Here is a 17,500-nt window from a genome sequence, read left to right on the forward strand (position 1 = left end):
CGTTGTGCGTCGGGTGCAAAATAGGAATGATACATGAGTCGGAGTACAAAGTCAATTGCGCTGGGTGCAAGATAGGGCCCAAAAACTATAATTTTTCCTACTGTAATTATTCATCTGCTATTCTTTGCATGTGGCTTTGCATGTCCTCATTTTTCCACACTCTTAAACACTCTGCTTTGTTTTCGTCCTCTCCTCCATCTTTCTATGCTTTTCTACGTCCTTACTTAAGACCGTGCCTCTAATGTGTTTGAAGTCTGTTAAAGTTACATTATGCATGTTGACAAGAGAGTAGAGATGGGCTTTTCCTGAAAACACAAGCACAGCATCATTCTATGAATCCATCCATCAACCACTTAGCGGAAAGCTAAGCAATACAGAGGAGACAGTGAGAGAGCAGCAGTAGCGGCTCCAATCATCACCGACTATTGCATTGATTTCTTGACATAGTTAACTTAACATTCATGCTCACACACATTCACATAGAGCTGTGCATGTATACGCATTGTAAACATCAACCTGTGAATTTATACAGATTCCTGCATGTTAATACACTACATGTGATTGTAGATAACTGTGAAAACCTACACACGCACAGTCATGCAAGCTTACATGCACACATACATGATTGTACACACATTTGTACACTTCTAGAAGAAGCTCTTAACCCTCTTTAACGTACAGCTCCCCCTCTTAACCTGATTATTAGATTCTAGTGCTTGTTTCCCAGGCACAGTAACCATTTGATTCAATTAGATACATTTTATCCATCCATCCATCCGTTTGTTCTATATTCCATAATCCCTTGTTCTCTCCTTTCTTTCCATATTCTCTGGACAGTCTCGGCTGCAGCGCCTGTGGAATAAATTGATTTGAGACGATTTATTACCTGTTGTTTTCACACGTCACCCACTATCACTCGCCCACTCTTCTGTTTTCTCTCTTTCTCACCTTTCTCACTCTCCCCTCAGAGAACGGGAAATGGAAGGGAGAGAATAAAAAGTGTCTCAAGGCTCAGGGAAGAACTTAGATTAAGTAATGTGCGTAATCGACGCCAAGCGTTTGAGTCCCTGTTTCTAATGTTATTCCGGAATAAATGGACAAAGTGAGATCCACTATGTCGTTTGTACATTTGGGATTTTGTAGACTGGAAGATACACAGAGCTACACACAGATGGACAAAAAGAGAAGATGGAAAGCCTGACAGAAAGACAGACTTTTATTCTCTGGATTATTGTGCGTGTCAAACCAGTCCAGGCTGACCGGTCATTAGCCAGTGAACTGGACTTGTGTGACTGGTACAGAGATAGATGTGTCTGCCAGCTGAAATGGTCTTTTTTTGTGCATGAGAGAGAGAGAGAGAGAATGATGCCTTCACCTTTGTGTGTGTCAGCCATCAGTTTTCCTTATTCTGGTTGGCTGTGTTTAAAAACTATGTTGCCATGTGTGTGTTTGTGTGTGCTCATCTAGATGCGAGCCATCAGTGAATGAAATGTATCTTTTGTTTACGGGCCCATTATCTAGATAATAACATCAATATTTCCCTCTTCTCCAATGCTTCATCACAACCTTATGAGCTCTTTCTCTCTCTCCATCTTTCTTGGCCCCCTTTCTCTGACACACACACACACACACACACACACACACACACAGTGAGAGATAATGGGATTGTTGCCCCTGGTTTCTTTTGGTGAAATTGTAAATACATTCTTTCATCGCAAAGTGTGCACTCAGCGTCCACCCGTGCAAAACTGTGTGTGTGCATGTACATATCTATCAAAACACATATTACCGTATGCATATCTATCATCATGTGTTTGTGTGTGTGTGTGTGTGTGTGTGTGTGTCTGTTTTGTCTGTTTTTTTCTTATCATATTTTATCTATCTGAGTGTGAAGCCATTTGTGTGTGTGTGTGTGTGTTCAGTATCATTTTCCAGCTAGTCATTGCCTACTGTCTCTTCCTTGTCACAGTGGGCTGATAGCAGTGCGAGTCGACAAAGCTCAGTAATGGAGAGCTGATACTTGCCCCCCCCCCGCTCTGCACTTTTCATTTGCTGCCCGAGATGACTTTGGCTCACAGCCATCCCCAGCCAGCCAATCTGCTATCTTGTATCTGCACCATTACTTTCCATATCTGGGCAAATGATTCGCCAAAGCTCACAAAGAAAATTGTAGCATGCGCACACTAGTGTGTGTACGCTCTTGCTCGCTTGTACTGTTAAATACTTTGTCTACAGGTGTATTGGATGATTAAGTTTTCATTGAAATCCAAAGATAGTGTCTCACTGTAATTCTCTCTGGGCTTCATAGAGGACCACAATGTTTTCATACACACCACTTTGTGACATTTATTCAGTTTTAAAAAGTGTTTTTATTAGTTCCTCCCAGGTGCTGAATAGAGCTGTTTTTTTTCTACAGTTGTTATAACACCATTATCCAGTCAATAATGTTCCTCTCCAAGCATATACCCCTTTAATCATGTCTGTGTTCACAATAATGATACTATATTCAATACTGCTATTCACACAGCCCTTCAGTCAAGCTGTTGGGTCTGTAAAGCAGGCTCTTTCCAAAATGTTGATAATTTCACACTGCCTACCACTATAATAATAACCACCTGTTAATGCTGAAGTAAATGCAGTCCATATTCCCAGCTGGAGAAACATACACAGAGACTACAGTGTGTGTGTTTCAACTTTGGTTTGGTAGAAAATGTACAATGTGAGTTTGTTTTGAGTTTGTTGGATATGATGTGAGCAACTTACAAGTTGAAAATGTTTAACACTGTGTTCTGACTTTTATCAAGCAACATGTAGACACTCGTCTATCTCAGACATTCCTCTGCCATGCCCTTGTATGTGCCTTAATTGTGAAAGTTTTTACTGTAAAGCTGCTGGTGATAGGTGCTGTACAAAGAATCGTTTACTCAGACTTGAAATGTTGCCTAACTGTACGTACACACCGCCGCCGACTTGGGCGTCTAAAGATACCGGAAGTCATTAATTTTCAATGGAAGCTGGCTTCTCTCAGCTGCAAGGAGCGTCAAAACTGTCGGCGTCGCGTTTTGGGCGTTTTGAGCGTCAATCAGAAAGTTGAACTTTGGTCAACTTTATGGTAATGAGCTATGACGCGGTTCAGCGGCAAGCAGCGGCAAACGGCAGCAACCAATCGGAATATAGATGTCCTTCTCGCTGGCTGATTCTGGAGAAACATACGATGTAAACTTTTGTTCCTACCAAGACATTAGTTCCATGAAAATGGAGGGAAATCTCATAATCGCCGTTGCTGGGTTCCCCTATCATTTATGATGTGACGTTGTTTGCGTATAGGGACCAGTTAACGTGCCGTCACATGGTCTCTAAACAGTCCGCTCACAGTGAAGTCCTGCACGGGTCAACAGCTGGCGGCTGCTCGCTCTGCCTGCATTCTGCTGCGGTTCAGCGGCTAACTGCTAACAGACACCGCTGTGACCAACAAACAATACAAATGATGTCCTTATATATGTCATTTATAAAAGGTTTCTAGTGTCAGTGTATTGGCCGTGCAGTGGCTGCTTGTGCTTTTTCTTCAATCGTGTGTTGCACATGATCGAAGAATGCTCCCACGTCAGAGCGGCCAAAGCGTCAAACAGCTTCCCCGGACTTTTTGACAAGCGTCCTCGACAGGGCGTCCAGAGCTTCTTTGCAGCTCAAGTCGGCGGCGGTGTGTACGTACAGTAATAAATGTTGATCTTGTAGAAATTGTTATCAAAATATGAATGCAAATACAATACTGTGTATCGCTCTGCTCTACATTATTTTAAATTTAACATGAACAGTTCTTGGTTAGATAATGCCTGATAAAACCTTTCAAGATACACTAATTGGTGCAGGATCATAGTTCTACTTGTATATCTTGTTATGATTTGATACTATAAATAAAATTGAATTGAAATCGAGTAACACTTTGAATATGTTAAAGTACTTTTGAAAGATTCTTATAAGAGTTTGGAGTATTTCTGAGTATTTATTCTCTTTTATTTTTCTCTGTAGATCTTGGTTAACTCTGTGAGTCCCAACATTCCAGCGGTGCTCTACGAGAAGGTGACTGTAAGCGAGGGAGGAAGTCCCTTACTGAGAGACATGCTGTTCAGCCCAGACCAGCAGTACATCTACACGCTGACTGACCGACAGGTGAGTTCAGTGTTGGAAATGCACACACAAATATGCACACATTAAGACATGCATGAACACAAAAACTCATACACAGAATATCCCTTTTTTTGTGCAGCTGTGGTGCGGGAACAAATGACTACATACTACACTACTCATACTAATGATACTAGACTACATAACAAGTAGAGCCCTATCGATAAAGGATTTTTTTTTTTTAAATATGATTTATTTATTGAGTTTTCAATGATGATCTGGCAGGAATGTAAATGAGGGAGGGAGAAAAAAAAGGTTTTGAAAAAAATCCTCATTGTCCCAATTCGGACCATACACATTCGCCAAAGTCAGATTATTGCCACAAATTTTCCCTGAGATGATAACAAAGCAACCATTGGGGTCTGCTATGACCTTGGATACAGAAAGCGGAACTGAGCATGCCAAGTTGCAGGAGCAGCACACAGAAAAAAAAAAAAAAAAAAAAAAAAAAAAAATACATGGATCAGACGACAAGACGGGAAACCTAACAGAAGAAACATCAAACATACCAGCCGCCCCCCACCCATCCCCTCCCCTTAGCCCAAACCCCGGTGAAGTTGCTGCAAGGAACAGCAACTCACAACTCTGACACATACATCAACATATCTTAATACTTCTTAAAACCTACCGCTCCAATCCCACAACATAACGATAGTAAACTTTAAGAACAAAAGTTCAACCTTTTTAAATACCTCAAGTGAAAAACATAACAATCATAACAGTCACACATTAAGGCTCAGCTAAAGTAATGGCCAGCTGAACATGAGCCTACAGCAGTAATAGCCTTGCAGTCAATCCGTTACAAAATATACACAGCGGTAATGATCATCCCTTCCACTTCCAGTTAGTCAGGCGAGTCAGATACGAGAGAAAAATAAAAAATAATAATAATATATATATATATATATATATATATATATATATATATATATATATATATATATATATATACCCCCACATACATATATATATAGCTGGGACAGAAGAGTAATATAATAAATCAACTATATAAATGGGGGGTGTGGGGCATGACTGCAATGGCAAGAGCTAACACCCGCCAAAACAAAAGATATAACTTAGTCCTAGAATATGTATATTAAAAGTACAACAGTGAGCCAGAAGGCAAGGCCACACAACTCGGTACACATGTTAAACGGATGGGATCAGTTAGCCTATATGGGTAGTGTTATTAACAAGTCACATGGAATCAAATGTATGGTACTCTTACATGTGGTAAACACAGGCAGTATGTGTGCTGTAATGATGGGTGCATGTATGTAGCCATCATTAGCCTCCATATCCAGCATGCCTCAATACAGCACAGGTACAGGGCTTACAATGCCTTGTTAACACATATTTTATTTGGGTCGACATCACATACATTTACACACACACACGCAATTGTCATTTCCACCACAGCAGTCTAGTACTACCACCCCCCCCCACACACACACACACACACACACACACACACAAGCTACACACATTACCACCATGATGGTTTGCTAATAATCAAGACATTCCACACACACACACACACAGACATACGGAGAGTGTTATAGGTTACATGTGGTGTGTGCGTGTGTGTGTGTGTGCCCATGGTCATTACCAGCCCCACCACTGGTGAGGGCTGTGTCTACTTTGATGTTAAGTTCGGGGGGGAGGAAGGAGAGGGGGGGGAGGCAAAGGAGAGCGTGTCGCATCTCTGTTGCTCCCCAGGCCCAGCTGCTCCCCTTGTTTTTCTGTCTCATTAGTGTGGTGAGTGAAGGAAGCAGAGATGGAGGGAGGGCTGGGGAGGAAAGTGGGGATTGTACATGATGGGAATATGTCTGTATTTAATAGATCTAAAACGGGCTTTGGAAAAAGATTGTATGATTAAAAAGGGTGAGATATGTGTCTGAGGTCTGTTTAGTGAAAGGTGTTTAAGGCTAGGCGAGTTGATTCCGTAGCCTGCTAAACTAAAGCCTGGCCATAAAATAAAATCCTTTTTTGCTTTTCCCACTATTTTTATACATATTCTTTGCCCTGATTCACTTGTCTGCATAATGATACTTGTGCCTGCCCCACAAGTCATTAGACCTTTCAGTATGAACCACTGCAAAGAAGAAATGCAATTTTACCAATTGTGTCGGTTCGATTCAGCATTAGGAGTTGATAATTTGACATTTTTAAGAAATGTGACTAAAATCAATTAAATTATTTTCATCAATTGAATCTCAAATACTGAATCAGAAATATCATAGAAAAATCACAGTGTCTTCTGCCACACCCTAAAAAGTAAATTGGCGCTACTACACTGGATAAAGTTTTGGCCAGTCTCACCTCCGTTCACAGGTCAGTGTCATCCTTTAGAATTTATCATTTTTAAATAAAGCTGGATAGTAGATAAATCAGCACATGGGCCAGTTGGAAGTAGCATTAGCTTTTAATCCTATTGTTACTTGCCTTGTGTTGTCTGTTTTTGTGAGTTTGTTGTGTGACATTGTCTTTGTGACTTGGTGGCCTGCTCCACTTTATCTTGGCAGCTAGAGCGGCTAAGGGCATGAGGGACACACCCATACAACCATTTACACTCAACGATGTTCTGTTTTCATCCACCTCACGTCATACCCTTTTCTTCAGAACTCCCCCGCATCATGTTCACACACATTCTCTCTCTCCCACATACACCTTCATCTCGCTGTGTGTTTGATCCCCACTAATGGTTAGCAGGCTCAGGTTAAGCAGAACGGGGGCTGCGGTTGCCAGTCCTCCTAGCTAAACCCCCTTTCCAGCACTAAGGACTAGAGGGTGCAATTCCCTTCTTTCGCCCTCCGTCCTACCCTCATCTTTATCCCTCTGCCCTTCATCTATCCCGCTATGCCCTCCATCCCTACTTTTATGCCCCCCATCCCTACTTTTAGAAATCCATGCTCACACACACACACACACACACACACACACACACACACACACACACACACACACACACACACTCCCATGTTTCCTTCTAAGCCCAAATTGAGTCCTCCCTTCTCAACTGCCTTCTACTGATCCCATTCCCATGTTTTTAATGATCTCTTACTATCACTGCTGCACCCCTCTTTTCTCTCTCAGACACACACACACACACACACACACACACACACACACACACACACACACACACACCACACAGTCTCTTTCATAAAGGAGGCAGAGGTGGAAAATTGGGGAATTGATGGTGGTAGGGGCCTGGTTTTGAGCTGGAGCAGGGTGTGACTACTACACACACACACACACACACACACACACACACACACACACACCCCAGTAAGCTTACATGAGGAATTTTCTCATGAAATAGATACACACAGCCCTGCTCTCATCCCACGAGTAGACAGCGGTGTGCGTGTGTGTGTGCGCGTGTGTGTGCGCGTGTGTGTGTGTGTGTGTGTGTGTGTGTGTGTGTGTGTGTGTGTGTGTGTGTGTGTGTGTGTGTGTGGCTGGTTGCCTGCCTGCGGGGGTTCTTCAGACAAGCCAAGCACATTAAGGTGTCACTGGACATATCCACTGATGCGTAGCCCACGACAAGTCCTCCCTTCTCTCGTCCCCCTTCTCTCTCTGTCTATAACACACACACACACACACACACACACACATACACATACAGAAATGAAGAACCAGGCGGTGAGTCAGAGTTAGGGGCCAGGCCCAGTGATTTATGACTCGCTCTTTTCCAGCCATATTCATCACTGTCATTATTATCAATGGAGGATATGACAGCAGGAGAAGACGGCCTGCTGTGTGTGTATGTGTTTATGTGTGTGCGTTTGTGTTGAGAGACGGTATGTTGTTATAGCACATTTAAATCATTTTATGTTTTACTGCCGCTGATGTTGTATAATATGTGTATCTGTTATTGTGTGCTCATTGTATGGGTTTATCACATTTGCACATTTGACTTTGTGTGTGTGAGAAAACAGGTAAAGGTCTGTACCAGCTTTTAGAAATCTTGATATAATGAATAAGGATCCATTCACTCAACCCCAAGCTGTATTATATATACACACACACACACACACACACACACACACACACACACACACACACACACACACACACACACACACACACACTGCCCTAGCCATATCCCAAAACTGTGTTATTGTTGGTCTGAATAAGGAAGTACTTGCTCTCAGATTACTTGGCTAAAGTAATTATTTGCACAAGAAATGTCGAAAGGATCACTAAGAACAGTGTCACTCTTTGACTCAACGCTAACTTTTTGATGCATCTCTCTCTGTGCAAAAACTGCCACTGTGGGAAATCATCGCATTGTGTCTTGGCTCAGTCAAGACTTTCCATCATCAAATCATTTCCCTTTTCCGTTTCGTAGCCAAAATGGTGGAAAGCTCTGAGTGAACTTGATGTCACAGCTGCCATTCTTGCTTTCTTTGTACACATGCTCAGCCTCATAGTGACATACACACACGGACATGCACATCCTTGTGTCTTTGATGGCAGCCATGCATATGATAGCGGTGTGGAGTGTGGTGCTTGCTAATTGCTGAAAGCATGAATATTCATCTCCTCCGGTGTGGGAAGGGGGGGTTGGAGGGGGATGTGTTTGGAGCGATTGCGGGCATCCTGGAAACAGACTAGAAGGACTTGGAGGGCTTGATAAAGTGGAGGAAAATTTTGTATTATGTGTATGCATGAGACAACCTTTATTGAAGTGTCTAACACATGTGCGAATGTATGCGTGTGTGTGTGTGTGTGTGTGTGTGTGTGTGTGTGTGTGTGTTTGTTTATGTGTGTGTGAGCACCTACAAGCATGTGTGTCTCAATTGCATTTTGTACTAGTGGTGTTTCATGTGCGCCTACATTGATTCAACCTCATCTGCATGTCTTTGAATCTGGATTTGTACACACACTCAGTATTCAAACATATATGTGTGTGTGTGTGTGTGTGTGTGTGTGTGTGTGTGTGTGTGTGTGTGTGGGCTAACGCCATTGTCTGACTTTCCATTCGGCATCTCAAAGAGATTTTCCCCTCCACATTTCAACAAGACTCTCATCCCTCCAAGGAATCTGCATTCATGAACGAACACACACACACACACACACACACACACACACACACACACACACACACACACACACAGTTATTGTGCCATTCACAAGATGTTGCTTTGAGTCCCTACAATAGCAAACAATGATCTCTATTATGTTTTTGGCTCAACAAGGCCTCATCAAGTAATATCTTACCCATAGGGTTTCGTCTGACATCAATCCTGTGTGTGTTTGTGTGTTGGTCTGTTTACATTCACATATTACTGGTTTGTTGCCAATCTCGTTAGCAAACACATTAGCACAGACTGACATCAGCGCACATAATAAGCAGCTGGTTGTATCAATCAAGACTGACATTTTAGTGAACTGGATACAGCTAATCAGTCAGTTCTAAGTAGCTCAAAGATTTATTTTCCATAATTTATCAAACTCTGGCTGACTATAGAACTCCCGGAGTTAACAAGTGCATAATGCGGCGTTTAAACATCAGCCAGGCTGACACTTTGTTTCATCACTCCGATTGTACGTGTAGCACGCAGGAAATGTGATTTGTTATAAATGCTTGAACAGATTTAGAAGAGGAGGATCTCTCTCTCCCCCTCCCTCCCCCCAGTTTTTTTTATTATGTATTTTCTTCGGTTTCATTCAGCTACTGATCCCACTAAGCGTCCGACCTGTTCATTTAGATTTATGAGCACAGCTCCAGCTTCATCTTTTTCTTGACAGTGTTAAAGCTTGAATGAGTATATCTGCGTGTCACACACACACACACACACACACACACACACACACACACACACTTTGAGCAAGGAGGTGGTCATTGTTATGTAAATGTTAATAGACCTGGTGCAGCGAGGCGTAGAAAGGAGTACAGTGACTAGAAGGGAAAAGTGCTGGTGCAGGTGGCACTCAATTACAAGAGTTCAAACCATTATAGCACCTTCCTCAGCACAGGACCGAGCACATACATATACATATACACTGCTTTAGTCCCCACATACCACGGGGTCCACGCTATAATAGTGTTACCCAAGGGTAGGGTTGTTGAATGCTGTCACTTACTGATCAGCTGGCTCACTCTGCTGCATGATTTAAAACTAGCCTGCTGTGGTAATTTGAAACATAGATGCACTAATGTCTTGTTGCACAGGCTCTGTACTTTAATCTACTTTCTCTCTCTCATACATGACCACACACACACACACACACACACACACACACACACACACACACACACACACACACACACACACACACACACACACACACACACACACACACACAAAGGGAGATCAAGTGACTCATCAACTTGGGACCCGTTGGTGAAGAGAAATTGAATGTGGCGCTGACACTTTCACCACATCTTGTGAACAATCTGTCACCACCTTAAGCAGGAGTGAGGGCTAACTTAAGCACTTGATTGTGTTTCTTAGGCAACATACTGTATGTAGCCTATTACCGAGCTCGTACATCCAGTCTGGCTGTGAATGACAAACACACACCAGGTCTTGTCACATGGATGCACTAATGTCTTGTTGCACAGGCTCTGTACTTTAATCCACTCTCTCTCTCTCATACATGACCACACACACGCACACACACACACACACACACACACACACACACACAATGTTACTCATACATTAGTGCACACTCAACATGTATGTAGATGTCCACATTTATAGAGCCCCTGTCTTTTTTTGTAACGGCAAATGTCTACTGTCAGTTGGGTACGCCAACATTGGCTGTGTGTATAAAAACAGTCAAATTTGCAAGAGTAGTGAGGAAAATAAACTGGTTAACTGAAAATAATCTGCAGATGAATCACTAATAAGAATAATTGTTAATTGCAGCCATACTCCCCTCCTTTCAGTGACATGATGAAAGAAGAGAGAGAAAACAAATGAGTCAAGAGATGCTCATTCCTTCTAACAGTGGCAGATATGTGAGGAGACTGACCAAGATCCCATCATTAGCCAGAGAGGAATGGTTTCCAACTTCACTTTTCTCTCTTTTTCTCTTAATTGCGTTTCCTGCCCTTTTCTCTCACTTCCCTCTTTCCAGTCGTATCCTTCTCTCTTGTGGTTTTTCCCTTAAAAAAAAGAGAGTATGTACTCGATTAGATGTGTGCGTGCCCCATCAGAAAAGTGGGCTCAGACACTTGTCTTCGGCGTGATGCTATCAGTCCTAATGGAAGTCTAGCTGTCACTAGATAGCTCTGTCTTTCTCTCATCTCACTCTGTTTTACTCCGCTGTCTTTTCCCAAAGGATGGCGTGATAGAGCAGACTGATAGGGTTAGAAAAGAGGGTGAGATGGATAGGGAGGTTAATGGTTCTCTCTCCCTCCATCTCCCCCTCCTCCCCTCCCCTTCTTCTCAATCACTATCAATCGGCTGTGCAATCGGTCCTCCTGTTGCTTGACAGTGATTGGGGCGGGAAGATGTGGTCTTGACTGATTGTCGTTGGATGAGGCCAATCAAAAGCCGGCATGGCCCGCAGAGCCTCTCCAAGTGGCACGCCGCTGTATTCGGTTCTGTGCCTTAACCACCTGTCACACTCGGAAGAACAGTGAAGTGTCGCTCATGCGTGACAGCACAGGGAGTTGTTTTGAATTTAAGTCAAATTTCTTTTCAAATTTATGTACGGCAGGCATCGTCTGACTCCGTTATGAAGTATCGAATGTGGAAACGCTGTCGAAAAGCTACTTCCAGTCACTGTTGGAAATCACAAAAATAAAGAACATGATACTGATAAATACAGTTGGAAAGACATTTACATAACTAATACATCTTTTATATATATATTTTATAAAAACAAATTTCAGTGAATCTATTAGTCTATAAAAATGTGGAGAAAAATAATCTATCACGAGTTTCCTCAACCCAAGGTGAGTTCTTCAGAGTGCTTGTTTTGTTCAGTCTAAAACCTACAGAGATTTAACTTGGCAGCAAATGCTCACATTTGAGAAGCTGAAAGAGGCAAGTGTTTGCCATTTTTGCTAGATAAATGATTTAAGCGAAATCAATCCATTATCAGATTTGTTGAAGATTATAGGGGCATGGAGATCACTTTACTCGCCATAGGGAGTGCTACTCAGCCTGCGTGTGAGGTCTTCTTTGGCTTTTATTTTCTAGACTTTGTCAAAAATGGAGAAAAAAAATAACCCTAATGATGTGATAAGGCATGTCTTTACTCCGGCTCGGAGACTAACATTTTCTTATGGAAAGGCTTTGTTACAAACTAGAAGCATGAAGCTCAAAATAGTTTGGCATTTAGCAGGCAAGGAGAGTCTAATGAAAGATGCCGTTTAGTTGCGTTATGGGAAATGTAGGATCCAGCATGTTTAAAGTTTGATCCATAATAGAGACTAAAGAGAGTCAGGACATCTCTTCCTCTGCTGCATCACCTTTGAACAATCTGCAGTACTAGGTTGCTGCACTCACCCCTTTAATTTTCTGCCTTATTGATTAGTTGACTAATAATAATCATAACGCCCAAGTCAAGTATCTGTCTCTTACAGAAATCATGGTTGTCTGTCTTAGTTTATTATTAAGTATTTTCTTCCTTCAGTTAATTTTTTTTTTCTCAACCTTGCAGAGCAGGCGCCCATATATAAAGGTTTACGCCTCGACGCAGCAGCCGTGGGTTCGACTCCGCCCTGCGGCCCTTTGCTGCATGTCATTCCCCCTCTCTCTCCCTTTCATGTCTTCAGCTGTCCTATATAAACAAAGGCCTAAAATGCCCAAAAATAATCTGAAAAAACAAACAAAAAAACAATGCACATTGATTTGTTTCAACCAAATTCTCTCTTATTTGCAATTTTTATATTTCAAAAGCTCCTGTTAATCGTCCTGGCAGTAATTTTGAATGACAACAAACATATTAGCACAAAGTCAATCGGACAAATTGTGTTTATTCTGCTCAGTTCTTTGCCAGCTTTCAACAATCCCTATCTAATCCCTTTTTTTTCTCTCTTTTTTCTTTCTCTCCTCTGTTTCTCTCTGTATGTGGATATGGTGGTGGGTCACCTGGCAGTGCTAATGGAAATGCCAGCTGTGTAGCTCCTCACTCCTCACCAAGTCCATTTACTAAAGTGACAGAGTCATTTACCAGACCGCCGGCCTCTCCCATCCTCACTTAATTAGACGACCCCTAGGCCTGTCTACCTTAGCTGGTCACATTTACCTCTTTCTCGCTCTCTCTCTCTCTACAGTGTCTTTGTTCCAATTCTTTGTTTTCTGCAGTTTTTCAATCTCTGTCTCGTCCTTTGTCTCTGTCTCAGTTTTCCTCTTTTGCGCTCTTGTTCCACTTTCTCTCTCTTCTCTCTTTCTGTCAGTCTCTCTCTCAGCTCTCTTTGGAAGAGTTAATGGCAATGTCCGTGTAATGAGTGATCACATTTATTTCTCAGTTTTTTTTTTTTTTCTCATTCTAGGTTATCTCTTTATTTTGTTTGTGTAGCCAGTCCTAATTGTTGCAGTTGTTTCATACAAACTTTTTTATTCTTTCTACTTTTGTAGGAAAAAGTGACAAATTCTTTTGACTTTTCTTGAGGTTATTTTTGCAGGTGGTATTACTTCAGCACTTAATACACAATTGTCAGTATTCAACATTATGAAGGACAAGGAAATCTATTATTACATTTTTTTTTAGAGGTTGGGTGAATGCTTTTCAAAAGTTTTACTACAATTTATTTGAAGGTACTTCTATATTAGTTTTAAGGGGCTTGCAAACACACACTGGGAAAGCACTACTACAGCTGCAATGCAGTGTTATGGTGTGTAGTGTGTGTGTGTACTGTATATATGTTGTCATAGTAGTCTCCAAGGAGAAGGGAATTTGAATTGTCAACTTTAATGGCCTTGAACTCACGATATGTGCATACACAAAGGACAAATCAATAAGCTGTTTGATCAGCCTCTTGTATTCACCGGCATGGAGTATAGAAGAAGAGATCAGTATTTCAGAAGAGGAAAAACAATGGCACAAACGAACAATTGAGCCCAGTGCAGAAGAAAGAGGATAAAAAGATAAATTAAAGAGGCAAAAAAGAAGGAGAGCTGATCGGAAGAGAAATGGCAGACAAAACACAATATAAGAGAGATAAAGCTGCTGAGAAAGGCAGGGAGGACAGTGGGCGCAAAAACATTCTGCAGGGAGCGAGTTTTGAGAGCGAAAGCAAGAGATTACAGCTATCACAGTGGGCACTGTTTTCTTCTGCTGTGACACATAAAGACCTAATTCACTAAAACAGGTCAGCAGCAAACAATTTAAGTTGACCACAATGGCCAGATCTGTCAATAACATCTCTGCAGTGTAACAGCAATTTAGTATTAGGGCACAATTCAGCAAATTGAACGTGACAGCAGATGATTTTTCGATGGAACACAATGATGTGATTGCTTTTCCCCACTTTTTTCCTCACAATTTGTCCTACTACACAACCTTTGCGCATCCTCCCTCTTTTCACCCGTCCTTCAGCACCTCTCCTGCTTTTCGGTGCCAGACTCTCTCCGAGTCTTGTTTGCTTTGCTGCTTATCTCCAATCAGTCAACACTTCGAGCTCCTAGCCAGTCATTGATCTCCTAAGCCCCTTACAATCCAGCCAATGCACACATGCTAACCCAGCCTTTGATACAGCGCCTCCTGAGCAGGTATTCCAGCACTGGGAGAACTGGCTCACTTACATGGACACCCTGTTGAGAGACCTGTTTCTGCACTACGCCTTAGGGATCGCCGGACCACTACTGGGTAGAACTACCATTTCTAATGACCAATTAGGGGGTTGGGACAGTGTTATATCACTAATTCTTTCAGTGTCCTTTTTGTTTTATCTTTCTAACTGACATTAACTGTAGAGGTCCGCTAAAACAAGCGCTAAAGTTAGCTAATGTCAGCTAACAAAGCTAACGTTAGGCTGTGACTGACAGAGAGAAACAGGCTTACGTTATGTTTGGGAGCTCCAAGTGAAGTGTTTAAAGACTCTATTTGTCCATTGTTTATTTCTAAAGAAACACGACAATGTATAAAAGGCTCCATTACCTTGTATCTCACGTTATGGCTCCATAGCAGCAGTTTTTATAAAAATAGGCTAACGATTGTGTCATAACCACGCGACTTTCTGTCGCACAGTAGAGAAATTACCGTATAGTACAGGAGAAGCTTGCAGGCAGTTTCGACTCACATTAGCTGTTTAGGTTTAATTACTAATGTTAACTAGCATTTTAGTTAGCCATAATTAGCATGTGCCTATGTTATCTCCTTACATATACCTACGCTCTCCGTCTCTGCAAGATTCGGAATGATTGAGATTTCTCTTGGCACAGCTACCAGAAGACTTACAACTTTCAGACAGGTTGCTCATGTCACATCTACGTCATCAAGCTAATGCTGCGTTCCAGACCCAATTTTTAGCCCGTAAGTTACGACTTCAAGTCCCGACTCGCGACATATTAGCATTCCAGGCAAAGTCACCACAAGCCCTTCTAGCTAGCGTTGGCTAGCGGCTGCTTAACATTGACGTTAGCTAGCGCTAGCTGATACTAGCGATTTCTAGTCGTTGACATATTTTGGGCTTAATTTAATAAACATAACCTGTAGTAGTACACAATCGTATGTGTATTGTTTTGATTACAATGTGTGGAATTACTTTACGTTGCCTATTTATGTCTATTTATTTATATTTCTCACTGTTAATCACCGGCGTCTGTACAGCATCAACAGGGGTCGCCATTGTTGTTTTATTTGTGTGTGACATCAAAAACTGTAACTGGGAGTACAACGATCTGGTACTGGTTCACGAGTAGTAAGTTACGGGTTTGACTGGCGTTCCAGGGCACTTTCACGGGTAGAAGGTTGTGAAAACACGAGTTCCGGGTTGCTTGCAACGCAGTACGATCACTGGAAAAGTGCTTCTAATTCATTTCACTGGTCTCCGTCGAAGTCTAAGGGCCGAGACACATCAGGCCGATTATCGGCCGTGGGACAGTCTGGCGAGGTCAGTGACTCAAATCTGTTCGGTGTGTCCCGTGCCGTCGTCACTCTGGAGGGCTGTCGCCGTTCATTTTGGCCGACCTGACATGTTCGGTCGGCGGCAGAGCCGTCGGGGCTCACCCGGAAATGACGAGCGGAACGAGGTGACAAGAGTCTCTCAAAATCTGACGAAAATCTTTTAAACTGACCTTTGTTGAGCTGAAATGAAGACAGATTCAGCAACTGCATGGCCTATTTCTCGCTTGAAATGTTTTCAGAAACGTGTTTCAGTGAACTATTTTAGTACAATATGAGATCGTATTCTGAACGGCCGCCATGACAGACATGTCTGGTTTGAATTTCCGGAGAAAACAAACCCATGTGACGCGTTCGTCCAATCAGCTGCCGGTTTTCATTTCTTGGGCAACATTACAGATTAGCGCCGCCTGCTGTTATAGAGACGTATTACGGCTCGTCTCCTCTTGTCTTTTTGTTCTGTTCTGTGGCAGTTTTTTGTACCTCGGGGACGCGACTGATCATATCGACGGGGTTTTCTGTCAACGGTCGGCCGTTGGCTATATGTGACTACACCATAAGGCGTCGCTGTGTCCATTCTTTTCCTGTCTGTTTTCTGTGCTGGTCGGCATTCTTCTTCTTCTAAAGCATTTAGCGGCAGACAAGAAGACTTGTAACGTTAGGCTTATATACTGCCCCGGTCAGGTGTGGAAGGATTGCATCCCCCGGTACCTATGGTACTGTTGAAAAATGAGTACTGTCACATTTTTTGAATTTTGGTACCAAAGTACCAGTTCTAGTGATATCCACAACACATTTTGAGCTACAGTTGCACCCTAACAAACAAGTCCAGTTGTATCGGTCTTTTTATTTTCATTTCTCTGTGATATTCAGTGTCGTTCTGGGGCATTTCATGGCTGTGCTGGTAGATATAGATTTCTTTTCTTCATGCACATGGGTGTTAACTGCCAGCACAGATTAGACCACAAGAAGATGATTGACGAATAATACTGGTGTGGTTAATGTCAGTTTACGGCGAGGAGGCGATAGAGGAATGATGGAGGCATGCTGACAGGTTATAACCTCTCCTCATCTTCCTCATCCTCCTCCCCTTGCTGTCTGCTCATTCTGTCAGCTACTGGTTAAATCAATTGTTTTAGTTTAAATTGGACTTTTTTTCTGCTCAGCCACAGCTAGTTAAGATTACAGAGTAAGGTTTTGGTAGAAGGAGAGAAGCAATAAAAAGAGCCACAAGTTTATGAGATTTTTCTCTGCAAACTGAACATGTAACTTTTTA

The 17,500-nt window shown here is 42.3% G+C and overlaps 1 protein-coding gene across 5 annotated transcripts in view; it reads left to right on the forward strand.

Annotated features, from left to right (window-relative positions):
• Positions 1 to 17,500, forward strand: part of plxna1b (plexin A1b) — a 204,921-nt gene that overhangs the window by 92,849 nt on the left and 94,572 nt on the right. For all 5 annotated transcript variants that reach the window (XM_028575902.1, XM_028575905.1, XM_028575904.1 and 2 more), the window contains exon 4: positions 4,030 to 4,170. In XM_028575902.1, the coding sequence (XP_028431703.1) occupies positions 4,030 to 4,170 (141 nt within the window). The remainder of the gene's footprint in view (positions 1 to 4,029; positions 4,171 to 17,500) is intronic.

Source organism: Perca flavescens, chromosome 4 (genome assembly GCF_004354835.1).
Source record: "Perca flavescens isolate YP-PL-M2 chromosome 4, PFLA_1.0, whole genome shotgun sequence".
NCBI classification, from domain to species: domain Eukaryota; kingdom Metazoa; phylum Chordata; class Actinopteri; order Perciformes; family Percidae; genus Perca; species Perca flavescens.